We start from the raw sequence: 20,267 nt of genomic DNA, 5'->3' as shown, positions 1-20,267 counted from the left end.
GCACATGTAAACCAGATGGGCATACGCCCAGGCCCCCTCCAGGAACCTTGCGAGAGTGAAGGGCTGGTCCGTAGTTCCACGTCCATGGCAGAAACCGCATTGTACCTCTTCAATATGAGGTTGGACGATCGGCCGAACCCTCCTTCCAAGCACCTTGGAGTAGACTTTACCAGCGAGGCTGAGTAGTGTGTTACCCCAGTAATTAGCACACACTCTCTGGGCCCCCCTTTTTGAACAGGGGAACCACCAACCCGGTTTGCCACTCCTTTGCAATGTTGAATAGTCGTGTCAACCAAGAGAGCCCCTCAACACCCAGAGCTTTCAGCATTACTGGCTGGATCTCATCAATCCCCAGGGGCTTTGCCACTGCGGAAATGTTTGACTAGTGACTTCCACCAGGGAAATTGACGATGAACCGCCATCAGCCTCAAGCTCTGCCTCCATCATAGAGGGAGTGTTAGTCAGATTCAGGAGTTTCTCAAAGTGTTCCTTCCAGCGTTTGACTACCTCCTCAGTTGAGGTCAACGGAGTCCCCTCCTTACTGTACACGGCTTGGATGGTTCCCCGTTTCCTCCTCTTGAAGTGCCGGATGGTCTTCCAGAAACACTTTGGTGCCGACTAAAAGTCCTTCTCCATGGCCTATCCGAACCTCTCCCACACCCGCTGCTTAGCCAACACGGCAGCACCTGCAGCCCTTCAAGCCTGTCTGTCGGTACCCTACAACTGCCTCAGGAGTCCTCCGGGATAACATATGCCGGAAGGCCTCCTTCTTCAGTTGGACGGCTTCCCTGAGCACCGGTGTACACCAAGGTGTCCGAGGGTTACCGCCCCTTGAAGACCTTGAGGCCACAGCTCACCGCCGCAGCTTCAGCAATTGAGGTTATGAACACTTATCCACCTTTATAGAGGGGCTTGTGCATCCGTTGAATGGAGCCATCCAATCGGAAGCCTCTGAGCCATTGAGTCTTAACTCGGGCCAAGGTCTGTGTGTCATCATAGACCTCCATGTACCCCATGTGTCCAGCATGCACCCCATTTGTCCAGCATGCCACTCTTATACGTGAAAGATAGGCTTCCATTCATCTCTATTGTTTTTGTGGTTACAAGCCACCGTGGATCTTAATATGGAGAGACAGACAGAGAAGAGAGAGGCTCTGTTTCATTTGGGAACACGGTAGGATGACCAGGGGTGTGGGAATACCAGACATCCGAGTGTCCAGCAGACTTATGGCTCCCCTAGAGCCTCTGACAAAGGTGGACTCCACTGTAGAACTAGATTGCGTTTCGTCAGCGCTAACGTCAACGCTAGCATCACCACTGCCTGAACGTCATAAAAAGTAGTCAAATTCAGCGGGAAAAAACACCCAATCTGGCAACACTGCCTGCACGTCCTCAACTCTAACCTCAGCGTAAACCAATTAGACCAACCTAAAAATAAGCCGATAAGTAACTTAAACTCTGATTCTGAAAAAAAGTACAAAAGTAATCGAAGGTCGGTTTCAGATTATTGAAGACACAAGTGCGTTGATTTGTTAAATGGTTTGACCGAAGGTTGACCAAGTTACGATGTCTGAAGTAGTTGAAGTGTCAGAGAAGGCTCTACCGTCGGCCCATTGCCATACATTGTAAAAATAAAGCAGAAGATTTTTGATAGTTTAAAAAGTTGAAAGAGTTGAAAAACACATAGATAGCCATCATGTCGTTAAATAGCTGGACGTTTTGATAGTTGAATGGAAGGGAATTAACACAACTTAATAAGACAAGCAGATGGCAAATAGGTAGCAACCACACTAATTAGTAGGCTGGCGTGGGAGTGTGTGTGTGTATGTTCGTGAACGTCCTTGTGTGGATGGAGATGGAGGTTGAGATGTAGAATGATATCAGAGAGAGAGAGAGAGCTGAAAAAAGGTGTAATATCCTGTTATCACTGAAGAGATATACTGATTAAATAGTCAAGTTTAAAGATGTGAAATAGCAGTGAAGATGATTTCAATATAACATGACATGCACATATAATTGTATGTTTTATTTTGTCAATGTCAATATGTTTTGAAGTATGTTTTACCTTAGATGTTGTGGCATCCCTCCACTTAAAACTCGGCCCGGACCAGCCTGAGGGTTGGTCCGGGATGGCCGATACCACCGTCACCAACCAGCCGGCGACGGAGAGCACCAACCGAACCCCAATCAGCGGGATGGGAGACACCTGGCTGGACAGCCAGGGAAAGACTTTAAAAGGCACTCGGGAGCAGACGGAAAGGGCCGACGAGTGACGAGACAGAAAGGGCCGAGCCAGCCCTACCCTAGAGGTCCACGGAGATCCTAGGGGTAGCCGACCTGTCTGATTGCAAACCCTGTTTAAATAAATGCCTTGGATGACTTAACCCTCACTAACAAGCGTGATTTATACGTGGAACCCGGCTCATTGGGGTAGCGGGTTGCAACATATGGTGGAGGATGCAGGCAAGCTGAGCGATCCCACTACGCCACCAACCCACGAATTCGGAATGCAGAACCCGGACGGGACAGACGCTGCCACCGCAATAGACGACGCCGCCGCCGCAATAGACGACGCCGCCGCCGCCGCAAGGGACGCCGCCGCCACCGCAAGGGACGCCGCCGCAAGAGACGCCGCCGCCGCCGCCGCAAGGGACGCCGCTGCCGCCTGCGCCGCAGCCGGCGCAGCAGCGGGAGACGAGGCCGCAGCGCGAGACCGGGACGGGACGGCGCCGCCGGCCTACGCGGACGTGGTGACGGGTCGGCCCTGCATGCTGGGGACCTGCTGGGCGCAGGGGACGTCCGGGAGCCCGACCGTACTGGCGCGGGTGATGAGCAGAGACACGCAGGCCCTTCTGGACACGGGCAGCGTGGTTACCCTCCTTCGCCCCGTCTTGGCGAGTGGGAAGGCGGGGGAGCCCATGGAGGTGGCCTGCGTGCACGGGGGGACCCGGACCTACGAGACATGCCACGTGGTCATCCGGACCCCGCACAGGGTGTTCACGGCTTGGGCGGGGATTGTACCCAACCTCCCGGTGCCGCTCCTGATTGGGAGGGATTGCCCGATATTTCGCCGGCTTTGGGACCCGGCACGAGAATCCCGGGGCAGGAGAGATGCGGTCGCCGTCGCGGCAAGAGATGCGGCCGGGGCCGCTGCAAGGGATGCGGTCGCCGCCGCGGCAAGAGATGCTACCGTCGACGCGGCAGAAGATGCGGTCGCTGTCGACGCTGCGAGAGATGCTGCCGCCGTCGTTGCGAGAGATGCCGCCGCGAGGAACGCAGCCGCCGCCGCAGGAGAGACCCTGTCACGTCGAGATACCTGCCTGGGCGGGTCCCTCGTCTACCCGAGGCTTGGAAAAAGGGTGGAGGAGTGTGGCATCCCGCCACTTAAACCTCGGCCCGGACCAGCCCGAGGGTTGGTCCGGGATGGCCGATACCACCGTCACCCACCAGCCGGCGACGGAGAGCACCAACCGAACCCCAATCAGCGGGATGGGAGACACCTGGCTGGACAGCCAGGGAAAGACTTTAAAAGGCACTCGGGAGCAGACGGAAAGGGCCGACGAGTGACGAGACAGAAAGGGCCGAGCCAGCCCTACCCTAGAGGTCCACGGAGATCCTAGGGGTAGCCGACCTCTCTGATTGCAAACCCTGTTTAAATAAATGCCCTGGATGGCTTAACCCTCACTAACAAGCGTGATTCATACGTGGAACCCGGCTCATTGGGGTAGCGGGCTGCCACAATGTCCTTGTTTGACACTTGTATTGAACCAAAGGAATATAAAGAAAGGGACATAATAGTTAATCACAGACCGTTGGTATTTCTTACTGGATTTACTAATCTTATTTTAGAAGATCTATTCCTTTTGATCCCTATAATGAAACATAAAAAGGATTAAGGAAGGCATAATTACTTAGGCTGGCAATAAGTGTCTTAGCTTTGGAACATTTCGATTGATAAATTGTTTGGTCGTTGGATACGTCATGGTCGTCATGATGCTGACAGACTTGTGGTCCTCATTCTCAAACCTTTAATGCCTCCTGCCCAAACGTTTCCCATACCTCTATAAATTCATGGACAATCTTAATATTTCTTTTGCAATGTTGAAATGTGATGGACAGAGTTTTTCTGGACAGTTTGTTTACACAAGACTATGACTATAGTGGTTACTCAGAGTTGAAGATTGTGCTGGTATGTGTGTTTTGCTCTGATTGCATTTACTGTATGTGGTACAAAGGGGAAGATGTTTCCGGACAAATATGACACAGCTATGTTTGATGGGAAGCTGTGACATTAAGTTATAAACAACACTCTTACTCTCACTTTTGGTGGAAAGTTAGTTGTTCCGCAGGTGATTGTACCATCACAACACATGAGTTTAAGGGACACAAGGTCACAATGAGGTATTTCATCCGGGTATGGAGCAGATACAAACAAATGGCCCATCCCTGGGGTCCCCAACAGGACTGTGGTTGTCGTGGTGTACTTTGTTGTACACTCCGTACTGTACTTTGTAGAAAATAATATATTTTCAACAAAGTATATATTTTCATAGTTTCTACTCTTCACAATCGCCAATCCAGCTTCACACCAATCTTTTTGGATGAAAGCTGTGACAATCTTTACCAAACATAATAGCAACACATACATGTAAAATAGAGAAAACCAAAAGGCTAGAAGCAGGGTTAAATAAATGCCACTCTGCTGTTGACATTTTAAAAAACTTCGGAAGGCAATTACATAAATTGATTTCTTTACAGACACAATAACATTGTCGATTCCTTTGGTTAATCTTAGACGTCCTTTTCAATTACATGAAAAACCTTTGGAAAAGGTGATAATGTTCCTGCGATAATGTTTTAAAATTGAATAGTCTCAAGGAAATCTGTCTTTGATCATTTTTATCAGTATATCCTAGCGCAAAAGCCTATTATTGTAATCATAACACATAAATGTATTTCTGTACAGCACACACTCACTGACTTCTGTTCAACTGGTTTACTGTGCTTCAGTTAGACCTCATTTTATTACATGTTGCTTTGTACTTGTCTTTCACTGTCACACATCCTTTGTTTGATTGCAATCTAATGATGTTCTCTTAAGAGCATGAGCACATGTGACAAACATTAGGCATGTTATCTGAAAAATAAATCAGATTTGATTTCAGTTCATATCAGTTTAACAAACATTAAAACAGCCACTACACCATCTGGTGTTTCCATTTGTTTCTACAACTATCTGGAGCAAAACATTAAGTTTTTAGCGTGTGTTTAGAATTCACAAGTCACTGCCCGCGTAGGAATGTGAACTTTGAATATCCATACATCCTGCATGTTTCATGGTGTCATCGGCATTAAAAATATTGTGAATCTACCAAATGGCAAAAACTCTTCAGCGCAGAGGAGTGAAACAGGTTTGGATTTTGATTAGAATGAGGCAAAATAGTTTCCCTCCTCATCATTTGGTAACCTAGTATAAACACCACTTGATTTATATTCATACTCAATAACTACTTTATTAAAAAATAACATTTAAAACACAATGATACAACACTGTATACAGTAATGTGTGTGTGTGGGTACGAACTGTCTCCCCCAGGTGGACTTAAAAAAGATTGCTGGTCGGCTCGGAAGTTTTGCAGCTCAATCGTGCTGCAGTCAGGAAACAGAGGGGCACTAAAAACCGGACATTGTATTTAAAAAGCTATTCCGTACTCCTCTCATGAATTACTTGGTTGAAATGTTACTTTAAAATGTTTTGACATGCATTGTTTAGTTAATATGCATTCTGAAATTTACAAGAACATCCCTAATTTTTTTTTTTTACTTTGGTTGAAATTGAAACTGGCAAAAAAAACGAGTTATTCAGATTCATTCATGTGTAAGGAGAAATCAGCTATTCCGGTCAAATGTGTTTCACAAATTACCCCCGACCTGACATGAATGCAGCATTAGACCTGAGAGAAGTGAATTCCTTTGTTGAAGAAAGTCGAGTGACGAGTAGACCAGGTACTAGACTTCCTCAAAACCCACCAATTCATTTGGATTGGCCATAAGAACAATTATGTTTGAGAGAAAGGTTGTAGAAACATTGGTGAATACACAATCAGCACAGACTGAGCCTCTAGAAAAACGACCCCACATAGGTAACACTGGATGGTCTGGTTTGAGTACAATTCCTTCATTTTGGAGAAATGCTATTATATAGTGCAGGTTATAAAAACTAGTGGTATTTGACAAGATACAAATATCTTACAAAACGGTATAGATTTTCCATGAATGAGGTGGTAAATATAAAGTGATAATGAGCTATTGGGAGCGCTGCAACAATGCAAAATAAAACACAAAGTCCATAGTTACTAGGGGCTCATGGTTAGCATTGACACGAGTCACCCATCACAACCAAAACGGCGGAAAACTAAACAGAAAACTGTTCAATCAACACATTCAAGACTCTATCTCTCTTCCAAACAGACCATTGACATTGTAACCAGGTCTGAAAAAGACACCTAAATGTTGTTTTTTATAAACCCAATGAATAGTCTTGCAAACCAACCAACGACGACATCATCAAAAGCAAAAGGAAACCAGACCAATACAATAACTTGTATTATTACTGCAAAGTGGATTATTCAACGAATGGATCATCAAGGCGTTTGATTAGTAGTCAATTCTGTCACTTTGACTTCTGCAACCTAAAGGATGCAACCAAAAGTATTTAGTTGGGAAATGGATGAACAAATTATTGAATTAATTTCAGGTTCAAGGCATGTGTGGAAGACTTTATCATGCTAATCATATTACTAATGAAAGACTAAATAATTCAGAAGCCTAGCTAATTACTCAGAATCGAGACTTAGAAGAGTTTATATGTGTGAGAAGTTAAAATGAAAGACGTCTTAAACAGACTAATACACATCCTACAGCAGGGACTATGGCATAGATACCACCGTTAGGTCAAAAAAATAAAACAAGAAAACACTAAGGTTTGTACGTTTCTAGTTCTTTGAAAGTATGAAAAACGTCTCATCCGGCAGCAACTTTAGCTTTTTCTCTTAAAAAGTGTTCAGTTTCAATGTGATTCACAAATTTCAGTTGGTTCCAACAAAAACCACCGTCACCCTGAAAGGGGTCTCATTGTCCTGAGAAGTAGGTCCCCTCGCGGCTGTGGGTCTGGAGGTGGCGCTTGATTTTGTCAGAGCGGCTGAAGCACTTGCCGCACACAGGACAGCTGTAGGGCTTCTCCCCCGTGTGGATCCTCATGTGCACCTTGAGGTGGGCCATCTGGGTGAAGCCCTTCCCGCAGATCTGGCAGCGGAAGGGCTTCTCCCCCGTGTGGCTGCGCTGGTGCTCCTGCAGACGGCCAGACGAGCTGCAGCACTTGCCGCACACGCCACAGCGGTACGGCTTCTCCCGCGTGTGCACCTGCACGTGCACGTGGAGGTGACCCGCGTGGCTGAACGCCTCGCCGCACACCTTGCAGCTGAAGGACGACAGGTGGCCTTGGAGCGGGGACTTCTGGAGAGAACAGTCCGCGTTGGCGCTCGCGCCGCCCTGGCTGCGCATGTGGGAGCCCTGACCTCGGCTCCCCCCGGCGCCTCCCTTGGAGCCCGCCATCTGTCCGCCGTTCTCCGCCCCTTGGATCTCTATGTTGTTCTCATTCGAGCAGTTGGGGTTGACCGGGGCCAGGGGCTGGGGAGCGCTGCTGGAGGGGGTGGCTCCCCTGTGGCCTCCTCCGCCACCAGCACCACCAGCAACGCCCTCTGCCTTCACGTGTCTCGACGAGGCCCTCGGCGCCGGCTCCCTCTCCCGGTTCTCCACCCCTTGGCTCTGGGGGATGCTGGACGTGTGGGGGGCCTCCTGGGGGTACTCGTTGCAGACGCGCGGTGGTGTGAACATGGACTCTGGGGTGCTGCACGACCCGTGGGGGCGGAGTTGTTGGTCGTCTCCCTGGTTGGATCGGAGGTCTCTCTTCTCCTTGATCTGGAGGGGAAGGCGTTCCTCATGCCCCATGCTGGGACTCCACTCCCGCCTCGGGTGCTCACCCTCCTCCTCATCCAACAGGGCCATAGATGGACGGTCTGGGTGCATAACAGCACAGGGGAGTTTGTTAGTTATCATAGGAGTCATCATTTAGACACGTCATATTTTTCTCTAAACATACTCATATTTGGGTTAATAAGAATGTGTTCCGTAAAATTATTTTACGAATGTAAGTTGTTGTAAAACAGCAAAGCTGAACACAACCGCTGATTCACATGCTGAACATGGCCTGCATGGGGCAAATAACAGCACATTATATATTTAATATAATATCACGATATCGTTGCTAACGGTAGCTAGCTAACGAACAAAGGTTGCTACCTAACTAGCTAAGAGGTTAGCGGAGGCTCCACAACAGCTGAAGTTAATTGCTAAAGTGAGCCATCTGTACGTGGAGGCGTGCTAGGAAATGCTAAACGTGAAACCAGCTCTTCAAAACTAAACATTGGCACAACGGTTCACACATTGAATTTGAGCGCCACGCTTCCAATTTAAGCATGGTTTTCATACAGCACGCATGTTACGTTAGCTCTGGGTAGAGAGCTAGCAGCTAACAGTAGGAGCTAACCTGGCGTTAGCTCTGGGCAGTAAGCTAACGGCTAAGCTAACCTGGCCATATCTCGATCCCTGCGTCCCGCAGCCGCCGCCTCAGATGGTCATTCTCCCGCTCTCTCAGCGCGATCTCCTCTTGATACTCCAGGATGGTGTCCTCGACAGATTTGTAGATCTCCTGCGCGGCGAGCATGAGCCGCTCAGTCAAAAACACGTTTAAAAACTGTAATTTGGTCATTTTCAAAGGTTGCAAGGTTCACTTTGTATCATCCAAAATGGACCAAAAAGATGCTTTACGGAGTCACGTGACGCGGAGTGCCTGCTGCTTACCGTAATGATGGGAAAGGAAAGGAAATGGCCCGTAGAAAATAGAACTACCGTAATTATGGTAAAGGTAAGATCCCTTAGAAAATACGACTACCGTAATTATGGTAGAGAAACGGGCCCTTAGAAAATAGGACTGCCGTAATTATGGTAAAGGAGATGTCCCTTGGAAAAATAGGACCGGTGGGAGATTTAGGTTTTCACCAGCAATGGAACAGAAATAAGCAAGAGTGTATGCAATATGTTTACTATTTAAAACTTTTTTACAAATGACGAATTCCGGAAGAATACCAGGAATCGGAACCAATAACTTTCCATTAAAATAATTTGCAATAAGAAATGGCCACAGGTAACATTACTGTGTGACAATATATATATATATATATATATATATATATATATATATATATATATATATATATATATATATATATATATATATATATATATATATAATTATTATTTTTTATTGCATATCTACATAGAATATATTGGCTGAATTAAAAGACAGAAAATAAAACTACAGAACGATGGAAAATAAGAATGTTGTCTTAGCTACATTGAGCGTTTTCAATTCCGGGTTGTATGCTAACTCTGAACATTTGTACTAATGTTAAATGGGTGATATCTTGCTTTTTCCCTTTGCTTTAGACTGCGAAATGATGTATGTATACAAGTTTTAGGTCTGCTGAAATTGACGAATCTAGGTCCAAGCAAGGGGGAGTATTCGCGCCCTCCGAGAACGCCCCTCAATACCTGAAACAGCTGTTAGCGTTCAAACTTTACTTCTTTATTAGTGTCACGTAAAGTGCCGGCTATCCGTAATGTTTACAACTTCTCGGGGTTGGGAATTTGCTGAAGCACGCGCAAAACGTCCGATCAATCGCAACAGACTGGACTACTCGGGAGGGGGGCCTTAAAGCGACATGATACAAATCAGAACCTTTCTGAAATTGTTTTTGAGGAATGAACAGTGTAAGAATAATAGGTATTTCTAAAATACAGGCATGTAACCCTATTCTAGTAGTAAGCCCAAATGCAATTATTAAGACTAAAGAAGCATGATATGGGATCTTTAAGTTAAGGTACTTTGTACAATTCAAACGTTGAAGCATCAAGAGTTGTGCCCTTAGGGACCGGGACTCCCCCGGTCCAATAGGGGCGCCCCACAGACGGTGTTGCCCACTGACCGACTGAAAGAAAGAGATAGAACGGAAGCGGATATGAGGACCGATATGTCGAAGACCTCATTCTACCACGTGCAGAGGTACAGTCAACATGAAGCGTCCCAGTGAGTACAGATAACAGACAATTTTTGTAGTTCAGCGTTGTTTACGGAACATTTAACATTTAGAAATGAATTAAGTCAAAGTCATCAGTTGTTATTTGGTAAACGTGTGGTTTCAACTTGTATTCAGTAACTGCACATGGTGTAGAGGCGTCCATGTGTCGGACGGTACATTACTGACACCAGGCAAACTGTTCTGTTTAATCTAGAGCTGAAGAAGGCGAGTAAGAGGGTCTCCTGTTCCCAACGTTACAAGATCCAGAAGAAGGTGAGACACTAATAGAATAGCTGCGTAAAGATGATTGTGTCAGATTTAAACAGCGTGCTTGTAGTTTGGTGTCGTGTGTGAACAGGCCCACGCTCCGGTTGTGACTGTTCATTCCCCCCCCCCCACATAACCCTTATTGTGCCGGTGCGGGTACACATAAATGCGCATTTAGAGACAGGCAGTGTACTTTAACATAAATTGTATGAATATGTGTTGAATGCACATTATCAAATGTAGACAATATTAATTTTTAATTTTTAAAACTCAACATTTCATTTATCTTCAAGGTTCGAGAACATCACAGAAAACTCAAAAAAGAGGCTGGCAAGAAAGGAGTGGGGAAAAGAGCGAAGAAGGATCTTGGCGTCCCCAATATTGCACCTTTCAAAGAGGAGGTTCTCAGAGAAGCAGAACAGAGGAAGCTGAAGGTAATGTCTCAATCATCATTAAATATAACATCGAAATATATTTAATGATCTAAATGTGTCAGATGTTGGCTTTTTGATGGTCGCATCACACAAGTTGTATTTCTCAGACCGTCAAGGCTGGCGTTACAATAGAACATCGGATACAGTTTACAACTAACTCACTCACATTTTGATGATGGAAACGTTGTTGCTTTTTACAGGTTGAAGAAGAAAAAGAGAAAAGGAAGAAAGAAAAAATAGATGAGCGAGCCAAGAGGAAAAAGGAGAGGGATGCGCCGCGTTCAGAAAGCGAGAATCCAAAGGCCAAGAAGGCTCGAATGGTAAGGGACCAGATATAGATCAGTAAACTAACGGAGGACTGAGAAGGTTACGCAGCCTGTGCCGTGCTGTAATAACTGGTTTATACCTCCAAGAGAAACTAACGGAACGCAACATGGTGGCTCTGGACCCCGAACAGGGCTGCTTGATGCTTCGGTTTTACATTGTGTTTTGGGATCTCTATTCGTCAACTTGCATCTTAAAATTGTACCCACTAGAGAATAGTGAATCTTGGTAGGAGCATATGTCACCTAATGATGTAGGTACAAAGGGTGCCAGATTGCCACTCTGATGCTGAAAAGAAAGGGCTTTCATTTAGATATTGACCCCTATTTTTCTAAAGAGAAATAATGCATTTCCTCATGAAAGGATACGTTGTCCCCTCATACGAGGGGGGAGCCCTAACCGATCATCTCCCCATCAAGCTCTGTTTGACCTGTTAAAAAATAAAAGTACACTAACTCTTGAAGCCTTTCAAAAATATATTGAGCTAATTCTACACTTTCAATTCTTAGGACACGGATGAAAAGGAAGTGTCAAAGAAGAGTGCCATCAAGACATATACAAAGCAGTTTCTTTGTAGTGAAATAAACACGGTAAGTCTGACCTGCTTGTTCTTCCACTCGCTGTGATAAGGCAAAATCAAGAATACTGCTAAAGTGTTTTTTTTACATTGGCTTATCATTTTCTGCCTTTAAGTCTGGGATTGATTAACTTTATTTGAAAGGCTACTGGTTAAGTTTATTTTTTTCCCCCATTTCAGGTAATTGATCAATCTGATGTCATATTAGAAGTGTTGGATGCCAGAGATCCACTGGGCTACCGGTGTCCACAGCTGGAGGAAGCGGTTCTGACGAGGCCTGGCAACAAGAAGCTGCTGCTTGTCCTGACCAAAATAGGTTAATATGTAGAAATGTGGCACATTCTACAGATACCGCAATAGATACATTGGCCTTTTCGTTCTAACTTGGGCAAAAATTTCTATCAAGATTTGGTGCCTCAGGAAAATGTCGAGAAGTGGATCCAGTGTCTTGAGAAGGAGTTTCCAGTTGTGGCGTTCAAGGCGTCTACACAGCTCGTGGACAAAACCGTGGTAAGGATTTTCATACATGAAGTCTGAATATCACAAGGCTGTCTGCATAACACCCAAACTACCGAAACAAGCTATATTTGAAGGAGGACTGAGAAGGTTACGCAGCCTGTGCTGTAATAACTGGTTTATACCTCCAAGAGAAACTAACGGAACGCAACATGGTGGCTCTGGACTACCACAGTGCTGCTTGATGCTTCGGTTTGACATTGGGTTTTGGAATGCCTAGTCCTCCACTTTTATCTTAAAATTGTATTAACAAGAAAATCAAGAATTTTTAACAATTTGTTGAGGACATTGGGCGGTCAGATTGTTTAAATGAATATGCCACTCTGAACTGCTTATGTCAAAACCGTTCCTTTATCATAAAGCTGAAGAAAAGGCTTTATTCTTTTTCAGCAAGAGAAGAAGCGGAGATTTCCTGATTCGCTTGACAAATCCCGAGCTTCCCTGTGTTTCGGTAATGCTTGTCTCTTCGCCCTGCTGGAGAGCTACCAGGCCACCTCCAAACCCGAAGGGACACTCAAAGTAGGCGTAGTCGGTGAGTGGGTGTCATGGCTTTCTTTTGAAACCCATATGGCAGGTTATTCCAGAATATAACTAAATGGTTGGGTGCATGTTTTAGCCTATAATACTCATTTTAAATGCTTTTCCCCAGGCTTCCCTAACGTTGGAAAGAGCAGTCTCGTCAACACGATGAAGGGGATACGAGCGTGCAACGCTGGGGTAAAGAGGGGCATCACAAAGTGAGTAGATCTTATCTTTGGTATGTATCTGTAAGAGGGGGTATTTAACAAGACTAACTTTCCACATTTGGAAGATTTCTTTAGTATAGCTTTGAACCAGCACTTGATGGCGTCCCTTACAATATATGTAGGCCTTAAAAATAATCTGGATTCCAGCAAGGAAATGAGGAAACAAATGCAAGTCTCGATTTACCATGAAGACTACTAATCCAACTCTGATCCTGCTGACATCCCACATCAATGTGACAAAGTCCACCTCGGCATAGCATTGCCCTCTTGTAAATCCAACCCAATGACCTAAGTGCTCTATATTATGTCTAGACCTCACTCCTCTTGTTGCGTCCCACCAGGACCATGCAGGACGTGTTTATCCAGAAGAATCTAAAGTTGTACGACAGCCCGGGCATCGTGGCGTCCCCGTCCAACCCACCGGCCTCCATGGCCCTGCGGAGCCTTCAGGTGGAGGAGGGAGAGGAGAAGGCTCTGGAGGCCGTGAGGACGCTGCTGAAGCAGTGCGACAAGGTCCAGGTAAGCAGGTCAGGAGTAGAGGATTGGCCACATTAAAAGTCGATATGCATTTTGACTTTCTTTTTTTTCAGGTAATGCTCCAGTACAACATACCAGACTACAGAAACTCTTTGGAATTTATAACGTTATTGGCAAAGAAACGTGGCTATCTGATGAAGGGTGGAGTTGCTAACATGGAGCAATCGGCGAACACTTTCCTGGATGATTGGACAGGGTAAGGGCTTATGTTTTTTTAGCAAGTCTAAATGAGTGCGAGGAAATGAGGACAATAACGCAATGTCTTGAATATATTATGAAGACTTCTAATCCAACTCTGATCCTCAATGACGTGTGTTCATGTGAGGAGGAACAAAGGAAGCACATCTTTTAACATTGAATCATTGTTCCAATACTCCACAGGGCCAAGCTGAGTTATCACTGCAGGGTAGAGGGCCTCAGCCTGCCCCCCTACCTCTCTGAGACCGTGGTTACCGAGAACAAGAAGGGCCTGAATCTCCTCAAACTCCAAACAGGAAACGAGGCAACTCTTCAAGGTATGCGTCTCCAACAGATAATTTGAATTGTTGAAATGATGCATCCAGGGTTATTAAGCCTTTAAGGGCTTTCTATAACTGCCTTCAAGCGTCTGTTTTATTGTACATTTAGGCTGGAGTCATTGCCTCTTTTAAAACCAACTAAAGGAGCTCAAAGAGGTGTTCATGGGGTTCTTTATGAAATGACTTTAAACCACATGTTATTTGTATTGCTGATGACCTTTTCTCACCATCAGGTGTTAAATATCCCAACAAGGCCAGTAGCATAAGCCTGATCTCTAAAGGCCCCACAGCCGGTCTGTTGAGTCCCACAAACGTCGTCCAGAAGCCGGTGCCAAAACCGAGGGAAGAGGTGAAAGAGGTAACTTTTATCGCAGTGCATCCAGTCATTGTTCTTTTTAAAACAATCTATAATAATGGAGTGTATATATATATATGCAAGACTCGAGTAGCCACATACTTGATGTCTGTAATGGGGCTGCAACAGACCATAATGACCCTCGCAATTTAGATGTATGCCTCTTTTTTAATGTCTGGATCCCAAAAAGGAAATGAGGACACTAACGCAAGTCTGACTATAATGAAGACTTCTAATCCAACTCTGATCCTGCTGGCCAAGACACCCTGTCAAAAGTCATCTTGAGCCAAATGTGGTTCATGAAACCTAAGTCCTTGTACTCTTTCCAGCTGGAGGTGCTCAACAGAGAATCTGGACCAGTGGAAGATACCAAGGATGTACAGAAAACTGCTAACAAAAGTAAGTTAATATCCAACCAGACTGTGTAAATTACTATCCTACAATACAGTCAAGTAAATTGACGGTTCCTTAAATTTTAATTTTGTGGCATTTATTTTACAGATAAAAACAACAAAGTCCAATTCCAGTCAGTTCCAGTTGGTACCAGCCCAAACAACGACACCTATGACTTTAACACCGATTTCAAATGAGCACCAGTTTTGGTTTCCTTTTGAACCCAAGATCGCCCACCTCTTTACTTGCATACAATCTAATGGATACTGTTCATGGAGTATGTCCTGTGATAAACGTTTTGAGTTGATTTATAAACTTCCTTCAGATTGTGTATATAGCCTACATTTAATAAACACTTAATGGATCTCATGTCTCCAAAAAGCCTGAAACTCCCATCTTTCAGAAGTGTAGGTGGGAGAAAGAATCTATAAAAAAAATATCTAGAAATTGTTACTTTATTGAAGCAAGTAAACAAAATAATGGGTACAACAGTTTTTGATAAATGCTACAAGAACAGAATTGATAGCAATGGTTTGTAAACGAATTCTGTGCACATTTCCTGTTGCTGGTGGTCTGGTTAGTGGTTTGCCTACTTTAAATCCATGAAATGACCACCTGGTTATTCTTTCAAAGAAATGTTCATGAAGGCAGTAAAAAATTCAAGTTACAAAATTCCATTTTTCAGAACAGCCAACTACAAAAGGTATTTCCACTCGTATAACGTTCCAAAAGATTAGGGACATGAGGCTGTATGAAATCAAATGTCAGCTGATACAAGATATTGTGGATAAATACAAAATGGGTAACAAAGCTGCAAGGACACCCAACTACTGCAATTCCTTCGTGAAATTGGTCCCAATAGATTTAATGACATTCTGATAATTTGGCTACTTAAGAATATAGTGGCATTACTGGTGGATAAGGACTGGTTGCTGATTGGACAGTTGTTCCTTCAACACGAATCCCTTTGTCATTCTACAAAAGCATAGGATTGATATAGCATGATAATTTTCTTACCATCTATACAAATATTGAGACCCATTAAGAGTTCGAGGCTTTAGACAAGGAGATAAACACCCATAGTCCACTGTAGTGCTAAAAACAACAGCATTCATTTAAAAACAGTGAAGAAAGTGGATGAATCATGAATGGAAGGCAATATGTGACAGGGGCCTTGTGTAGAAGTCGGACATACGGACAATACCTCAGGTCTATTAGACTAAATGATTTGGTAACTGAAGCCCTGACGGCAGGTTTATGATGTAGTGTGCTGGGGGTTCTAGTATGTCCAGTAACGCTGATCAAGATATATGAACATTCTGGATGAGTTGACCATTTACGGTTGTTATGGGCGTCCACATGTCGCAACTCCCAATTGGTTGATTATGATTCATCAATGCATGTCTAGGGTTTTCTAAATGAGGTCCATGGCATGTATGAGGGGCAACTAACCCACAAATGAACGTTATTCCTGAGATTTCCTCAGCCATGGTCCCTTTGCTAGAGCAGGTCATTCATCGTGCGTAGCCCTAGGCGTTACTCTCCCGAGTGTCTGCGAAGAGGACTGAACTTCCCTGTGGGGTCCGGGATGTACCATCTCTCCCAGACGTCAGAGTAGGCTGACTTCACCCCCCAGGGCTTGTAATGTCCGTTCCAGTGGAGGAGCTTTGCTGCCTTCACAAACTGGGCCGAGTATCGCGGGCCAGCCCCTGTGGAGCCTTAAATATGCAGTATATTAAATACACAATATATTATTATTATTATAACTTTATTCAAGACACAGGAAGGTCCACATAGACAGCACACTATATATACATACACATATATATGTATACGCACACACACACACACACACACACACACACACACACACACACACACACACACACACACACACACACACACACACACACACACACACACACACACACACACACACACACACACACACACACTAAAACATTTAAGAAGGAATGCAAATGAGGCATTATCAATTATAATACAAACATAATTAAAACAAATACAAACATCGGGTCCAATGTTTCCAGAAGCAAGATGAGTACCTTGTGTCACTCTGAGAGATATCAATTAGAGACACAATAATCGTGTTCAGCACAGTCTTATAGTGTATTAATGTAAGGTGTCCTTTAACTAGGATTGAATGTAAAAGTAGTGGGGTGGAGTGTAATATTTGATCACAATATGGGCCTGTGGCAGAGAGCCTTTCATCTTTAATTTAGTAGACTAGTGATGGACAGCAACATTTGTCTAAGCCAATCTGAATGTTCTGAAAATAAAGTAGTTTATTCAATAGAAAAGCCAGTGCAGTTGAACACAGATTGTTTCTCGTCAGTGGCTGAAGTACTTACCAAGGTGCCTGACGTGCCACATGGGGTCGATGGAGGAGTGATGTTTATAGAACACGACAAGAAGTGGAGGGGTGGTGATGCTGTCTGCCAATGTGTTGCTGTAAAGATCCTGCCTGGAAAACCAATTGGCATTCGATTCATTCATTAGATTGACTCCTGAAAATACTTTAGTATTCAACCTTAAGTAATTACGGTTGCACAATTGCGCAGTAATGCAAAGCTTGCCACACAAAGCAGAATTTTTGCGTTGCTTTTTTTTGTGCATAGCCAAATAAAATAAAAATGTGTTGCAATGACACAATCAGTGCAAGTCTAACACATTTTTTCCCAAACCACTTGAAGAAGAGGTAAATGCAATCCCCATCGAGGTACCTGATGGACAACCCTACCCAAAGCGTCACTATAAGCACGCTTCAACAATCTACAAATGGAAATGATCCCAAAACGAACGCCAACTTGTCCCAACCAAGCCAGACAGGAGCACCTGTTACGCCCCGTGCCCACTACATGCGTCCGTCGACTGATCCCCATTGACTTTCAATGTGGACGGACGCGCAATGCATTGTGGATCCGTCCGTTCCGTTGGAGTCGTCGGCTCAGTCATGGCTCAGTCAAAAAGTTGAAAATTTTTCAACTTTTTCGGCAGCGACGGATCCGTCATCCAATCAGATCGCGTATGCAAATGTAAGCACTGTGACGCGACTCGGGCTCTGACGATACTGGAAAGCGGGAAAGCGGGTCATCTTGCCTCGCAACAAGCAGGAAGAAGCGGGAAGAACCCGGCGAACCAATTTGATTGGCTGACGGATGCATCTGCAAAGACTACTCCCCCATCAGTCAGCCACGCCTTCCCACATCAGTCGACGGACGCATGTAGTGGGCACGGGGCATTAGACTCACTGTGCGTTGAGCTCCATCCAGTGCTCCAGCTGGCCGGAGATGTTCTGGTTCCTCCACTCGGTGAGGTTCGCTACGATGACCCCGGGGTTGAAGGAGCACGTCTTGGCCCTCATCCCCAGCTTCTTGATGGCTTCCTTCTTGAAGTCCAGGAAGCCGATGTAGTAATTCTGATGGACACAGTTCAGTTCAGTGAGGGGTGGGTTAAGGAGCGCCGGAGGGGTTTACCGGCCGTCGGGTGTGTCCTCACCTGGTTCCCAGCCCCGTGTACGATGCCCTTGGTGGAGGCTGAATCACAGTCATCTGAAAAGGCTGCTGCGTGTCCCGGTTTCAAGCTGGTTTCATAAAGGTCTTTAATATCTCCTAAAGGCAAAGATCATATGTAAGATGCAGTTATTACGAAGCAGAGCACAGCTCTTGAACAGGATTTCTATTTGGACTAATGATATTTCTGGTACTTGATAAACTGTAGCGGATTTTAGCGGATAATTTGTGAAATAAGAAATGGCAGTTCTATTATGAACCCTTGAGTACGAAAGCAAGGTAACAAGAGAATTAAGGCATAAATAAGGAATCATTCACTGTCTTTTACCTTGCACAATGACATCATCGTCTAGATAGATGGCTTTCTCAGCTTCAGGTAAGTAGAAGGGCAGATAAAACCTAGCAAACGTTAACTGGGATAACATAAAGTTTGCTTTAAAAGAAAAAGTGGATTCAATCAGTTCCCATTGTCTTTAGTAAGAGTGAATGTGTTACCGGTTTCACGGTTTCCAGTCTCTTTGGATCTTTTGATATCTTGCCATTTAGGACATCAGGTTTGAAAACGGTTATCTTGTACTTGACATGGTTGAGCCTGGTCCTACTCAACCACTCCCTGAAGACAGATACAAAGGATTAATGCCAAGCCAAACATGCAAGCTATTTATGCCAATGTAAGTCGTTTTTAGAAAAACAATCGTTCGGTTGACCTAGATAGTATTGGCATGACAGTAGGCCTACTGCACGTTTGTGTTTTGTCTCACTGTAGATGATCCACTGTGTCGTTGAGGGCCACTATGTTGAACACCACGTTGGCTTTGGTGTTTTGATAGATGCTGTTTATTGCAGCAACCACAGCGCCCAGTCTCTCCTCAGAGGCAGTGATGACAACAGGGATCTCATCCCCTGTCCTTATTGAGTCTGCTCTGACACTAGGGGACACATCCGATTCAAAGGGAAGGATCACCCCAGAAACTGAATCTAGAGAATATGAAATGATAAAAGTTGAATTCGATCATCATCGTCATTATGGACATGAGAGTAGCCTACCGCATAGAAAACACAAAACAACTTAGAAGACAGAATCAGCACATTGAACACACAAGTTCTAATGGCCACAAATAAAACATACCTGGAGTTTCTTTCTTTAAAAAGTCATTAAGATTTAAGAGATTTCGTTGAATTACAATCAAGAAGGCGACTACCAGCAGCACCAGAATCACCACATTCACTGAAAGACAAAACCACAGGTAAACTGAAGAAAATACAGCCGTAAATGATGTTACATTGTGTTGGGGAGTAAAGACATTTTGAATGAACCCATGTGTTTAATCTGACATAATCCTTACTAAGAATTTAAAATTGCTCCAATACATTGATTTTAAACGCGGAAACTAAAACTAAAAGTAAAAAAAACACTTTACGGTCTTAACTTACCTCTCCTCAATGTCATGATGTAAACAGTTCATTACCCGTTAATCGTGATCAGTAGGATGAAAGACTAGTGCAGTTATATTATATTATGATATTATATTTCCCCAAACCGTGGATCGCCTGTTGCGAAGCTTAGTCTAGTATCTGCATCGCGCACAGAAATTAGCCAATAAAAGATGGCTAAATTAAATTAAAACTGGCCCAACTTAATGTATGATTGGTATGGTTTACATGCTCCCGTTTTACTAAAATATAAACAGACGCACAAAGCAAATACTGCCAAATGCCAACTCAACCTCAGGCTTATTCCAAAACTGCAGTAATAGATGGCTATATCCTTGCCTGCTATAAATATTATTCAATACAGCTGTTGTATGTAATATGAACATGAGGTAATTCTGAATAAGGTAGATATTGTATATTTACATATTTTAATATTC

At 44.3% G+C, this 20,267-nt stretch overlaps 3 protein-coding genes and 4 non-coding genes across 7 annotated transcripts; 5 read left to right on the top strand and 2 right to left on the bottom strand.

Annotated features, from left to right (window-relative positions):
- Positions 1–5,487: 5,487 nt before the first annotated feature.
- Positions 5,488–8,948, bottom strand: LOC115546843 (zinc finger and SCAN domain-containing protein 21). The gene is made up of 2 exons (XM_030360617.1): positions 8,650–8,948; positions 5,488–8,078 (listed from the first exon to the last, which is right to left on the bottom strand). The coding sequence occupies exons 1-2, from the start codon at positions 8,828–8,830 to the stop codon at positions 7,132–7,134; spliced, it is 1,128 nt and encodes a 375-aa protein (XP_030216477.1). The 5' UTR covers positions 8,831–8,948; the 3' UTR covers positions 5,488–7,131.
- A 1,163-nt stretch (positions 8,949–10,111) lies between these two features.
- Positions 10,112–15,231, top strand: gnl3 (G protein nucleolar 3). The gene is made up of 15 exons (XM_030353077.1): positions 10,112–10,207; positions 10,414–10,472; positions 10,760–10,900; positions 11,101–11,220; positions 11,734–11,814; positions 11,982–12,117; positions 12,208–12,311; positions 12,708–12,849; positions 12,967–13,054; positions 13,405–13,582; positions 13,654–13,796; positions 13,982–14,115; positions 14,352–14,476; positions 14,803–14,872; positions 14,975–15,231. Exons 1-15 carry the CDS (start codon positions 10,195–10,197, stop codon positions 15,061–15,063), a joined length of 1,623 nt encoding a protein of 540 aa, XP_030208937.1. The 5' UTR covers positions 10,112–10,194; the 3' UTR covers positions 15,064–15,231.
- On the top strand, positions 11,252–11,338 carry LOC115553825 (small nucleolar RNA SNORA47). Its single transcript, XR_003978519.1, has one exon. It is a non-coding gene; the product is annotated as a small nucleolar RNA SNORA47 (small nucleolar RNA).
- Positions 13,213–13,286, top strand: LOC115553810 (small nucleolar RNA SNORD19). Its single transcript, XR_003978515.1, has one exon. It is a non-coding gene; the product is annotated as a small nucleolar RNA SNORD19 (small nucleolar RNA).
- LOC115553817 (small nucleolar RNA SNORD19) lies at positions 13,836–13,913 on the top strand. Its single transcript, XR_003978516.1, has one exon. It is a non-coding gene; the product is annotated as a small nucleolar RNA SNORD19 (small nucleolar RNA).
- LOC115553820 (small nucleolar RNA SNORD19) lies at positions 14,662–14,731 on the top strand. The gene has a single exon (XR_003978517.1). It is a non-coding gene; the product is annotated as a small nucleolar RNA SNORD19 (small nucleolar RNA).
- A 74-nt stretch (positions 15,232–15,305) lies between the features above and the next one.
- Positions 15,306–20,156, bottom strand: glt8d1 (glycosyltransferase 8 domain containing 1). The gene is made up of 9 exons (XM_030353092.1): positions 19,831–20,156; positions 19,526–19,624; positions 19,158–19,374; positions 18,892–19,009; positions 18,725–18,809; positions 18,383–18,495; positions 18,136–18,302; positions 17,236–17,348; positions 15,306–16,584 (listed from the first exon to the last, which is right to left on the bottom strand). Exons 1-9 carry the CDS (start codon positions 19,844–19,846, stop codon positions 16,403–16,405), a joined length of 1,110 nt encoding a protein of 369 aa, XP_030208952.1. The 5' UTR covers positions 19,847–20,156; the 3' UTR covers positions 15,306–16,402.
- Between the last annotated feature and the right edge of the window lie 111 nt (positions 20,157–20,267).

Source organism: Gadus morhua, chromosome 1, assembly GCF_902167405.1.
Source record: "Gadus morhua chromosome 1, gadMor3.0, whole genome shotgun sequence".
NCBI classification, from domain to species: domain Eukaryota; kingdom Metazoa; phylum Chordata; class Actinopteri; order Gadiformes; family Gadidae; genus Gadus; species Gadus morhua.
The sequence above is the reverse complement of the archived record's forward strand: the minus strand, read 5'-3'. Positions and strand labels throughout refer to the sequence as shown.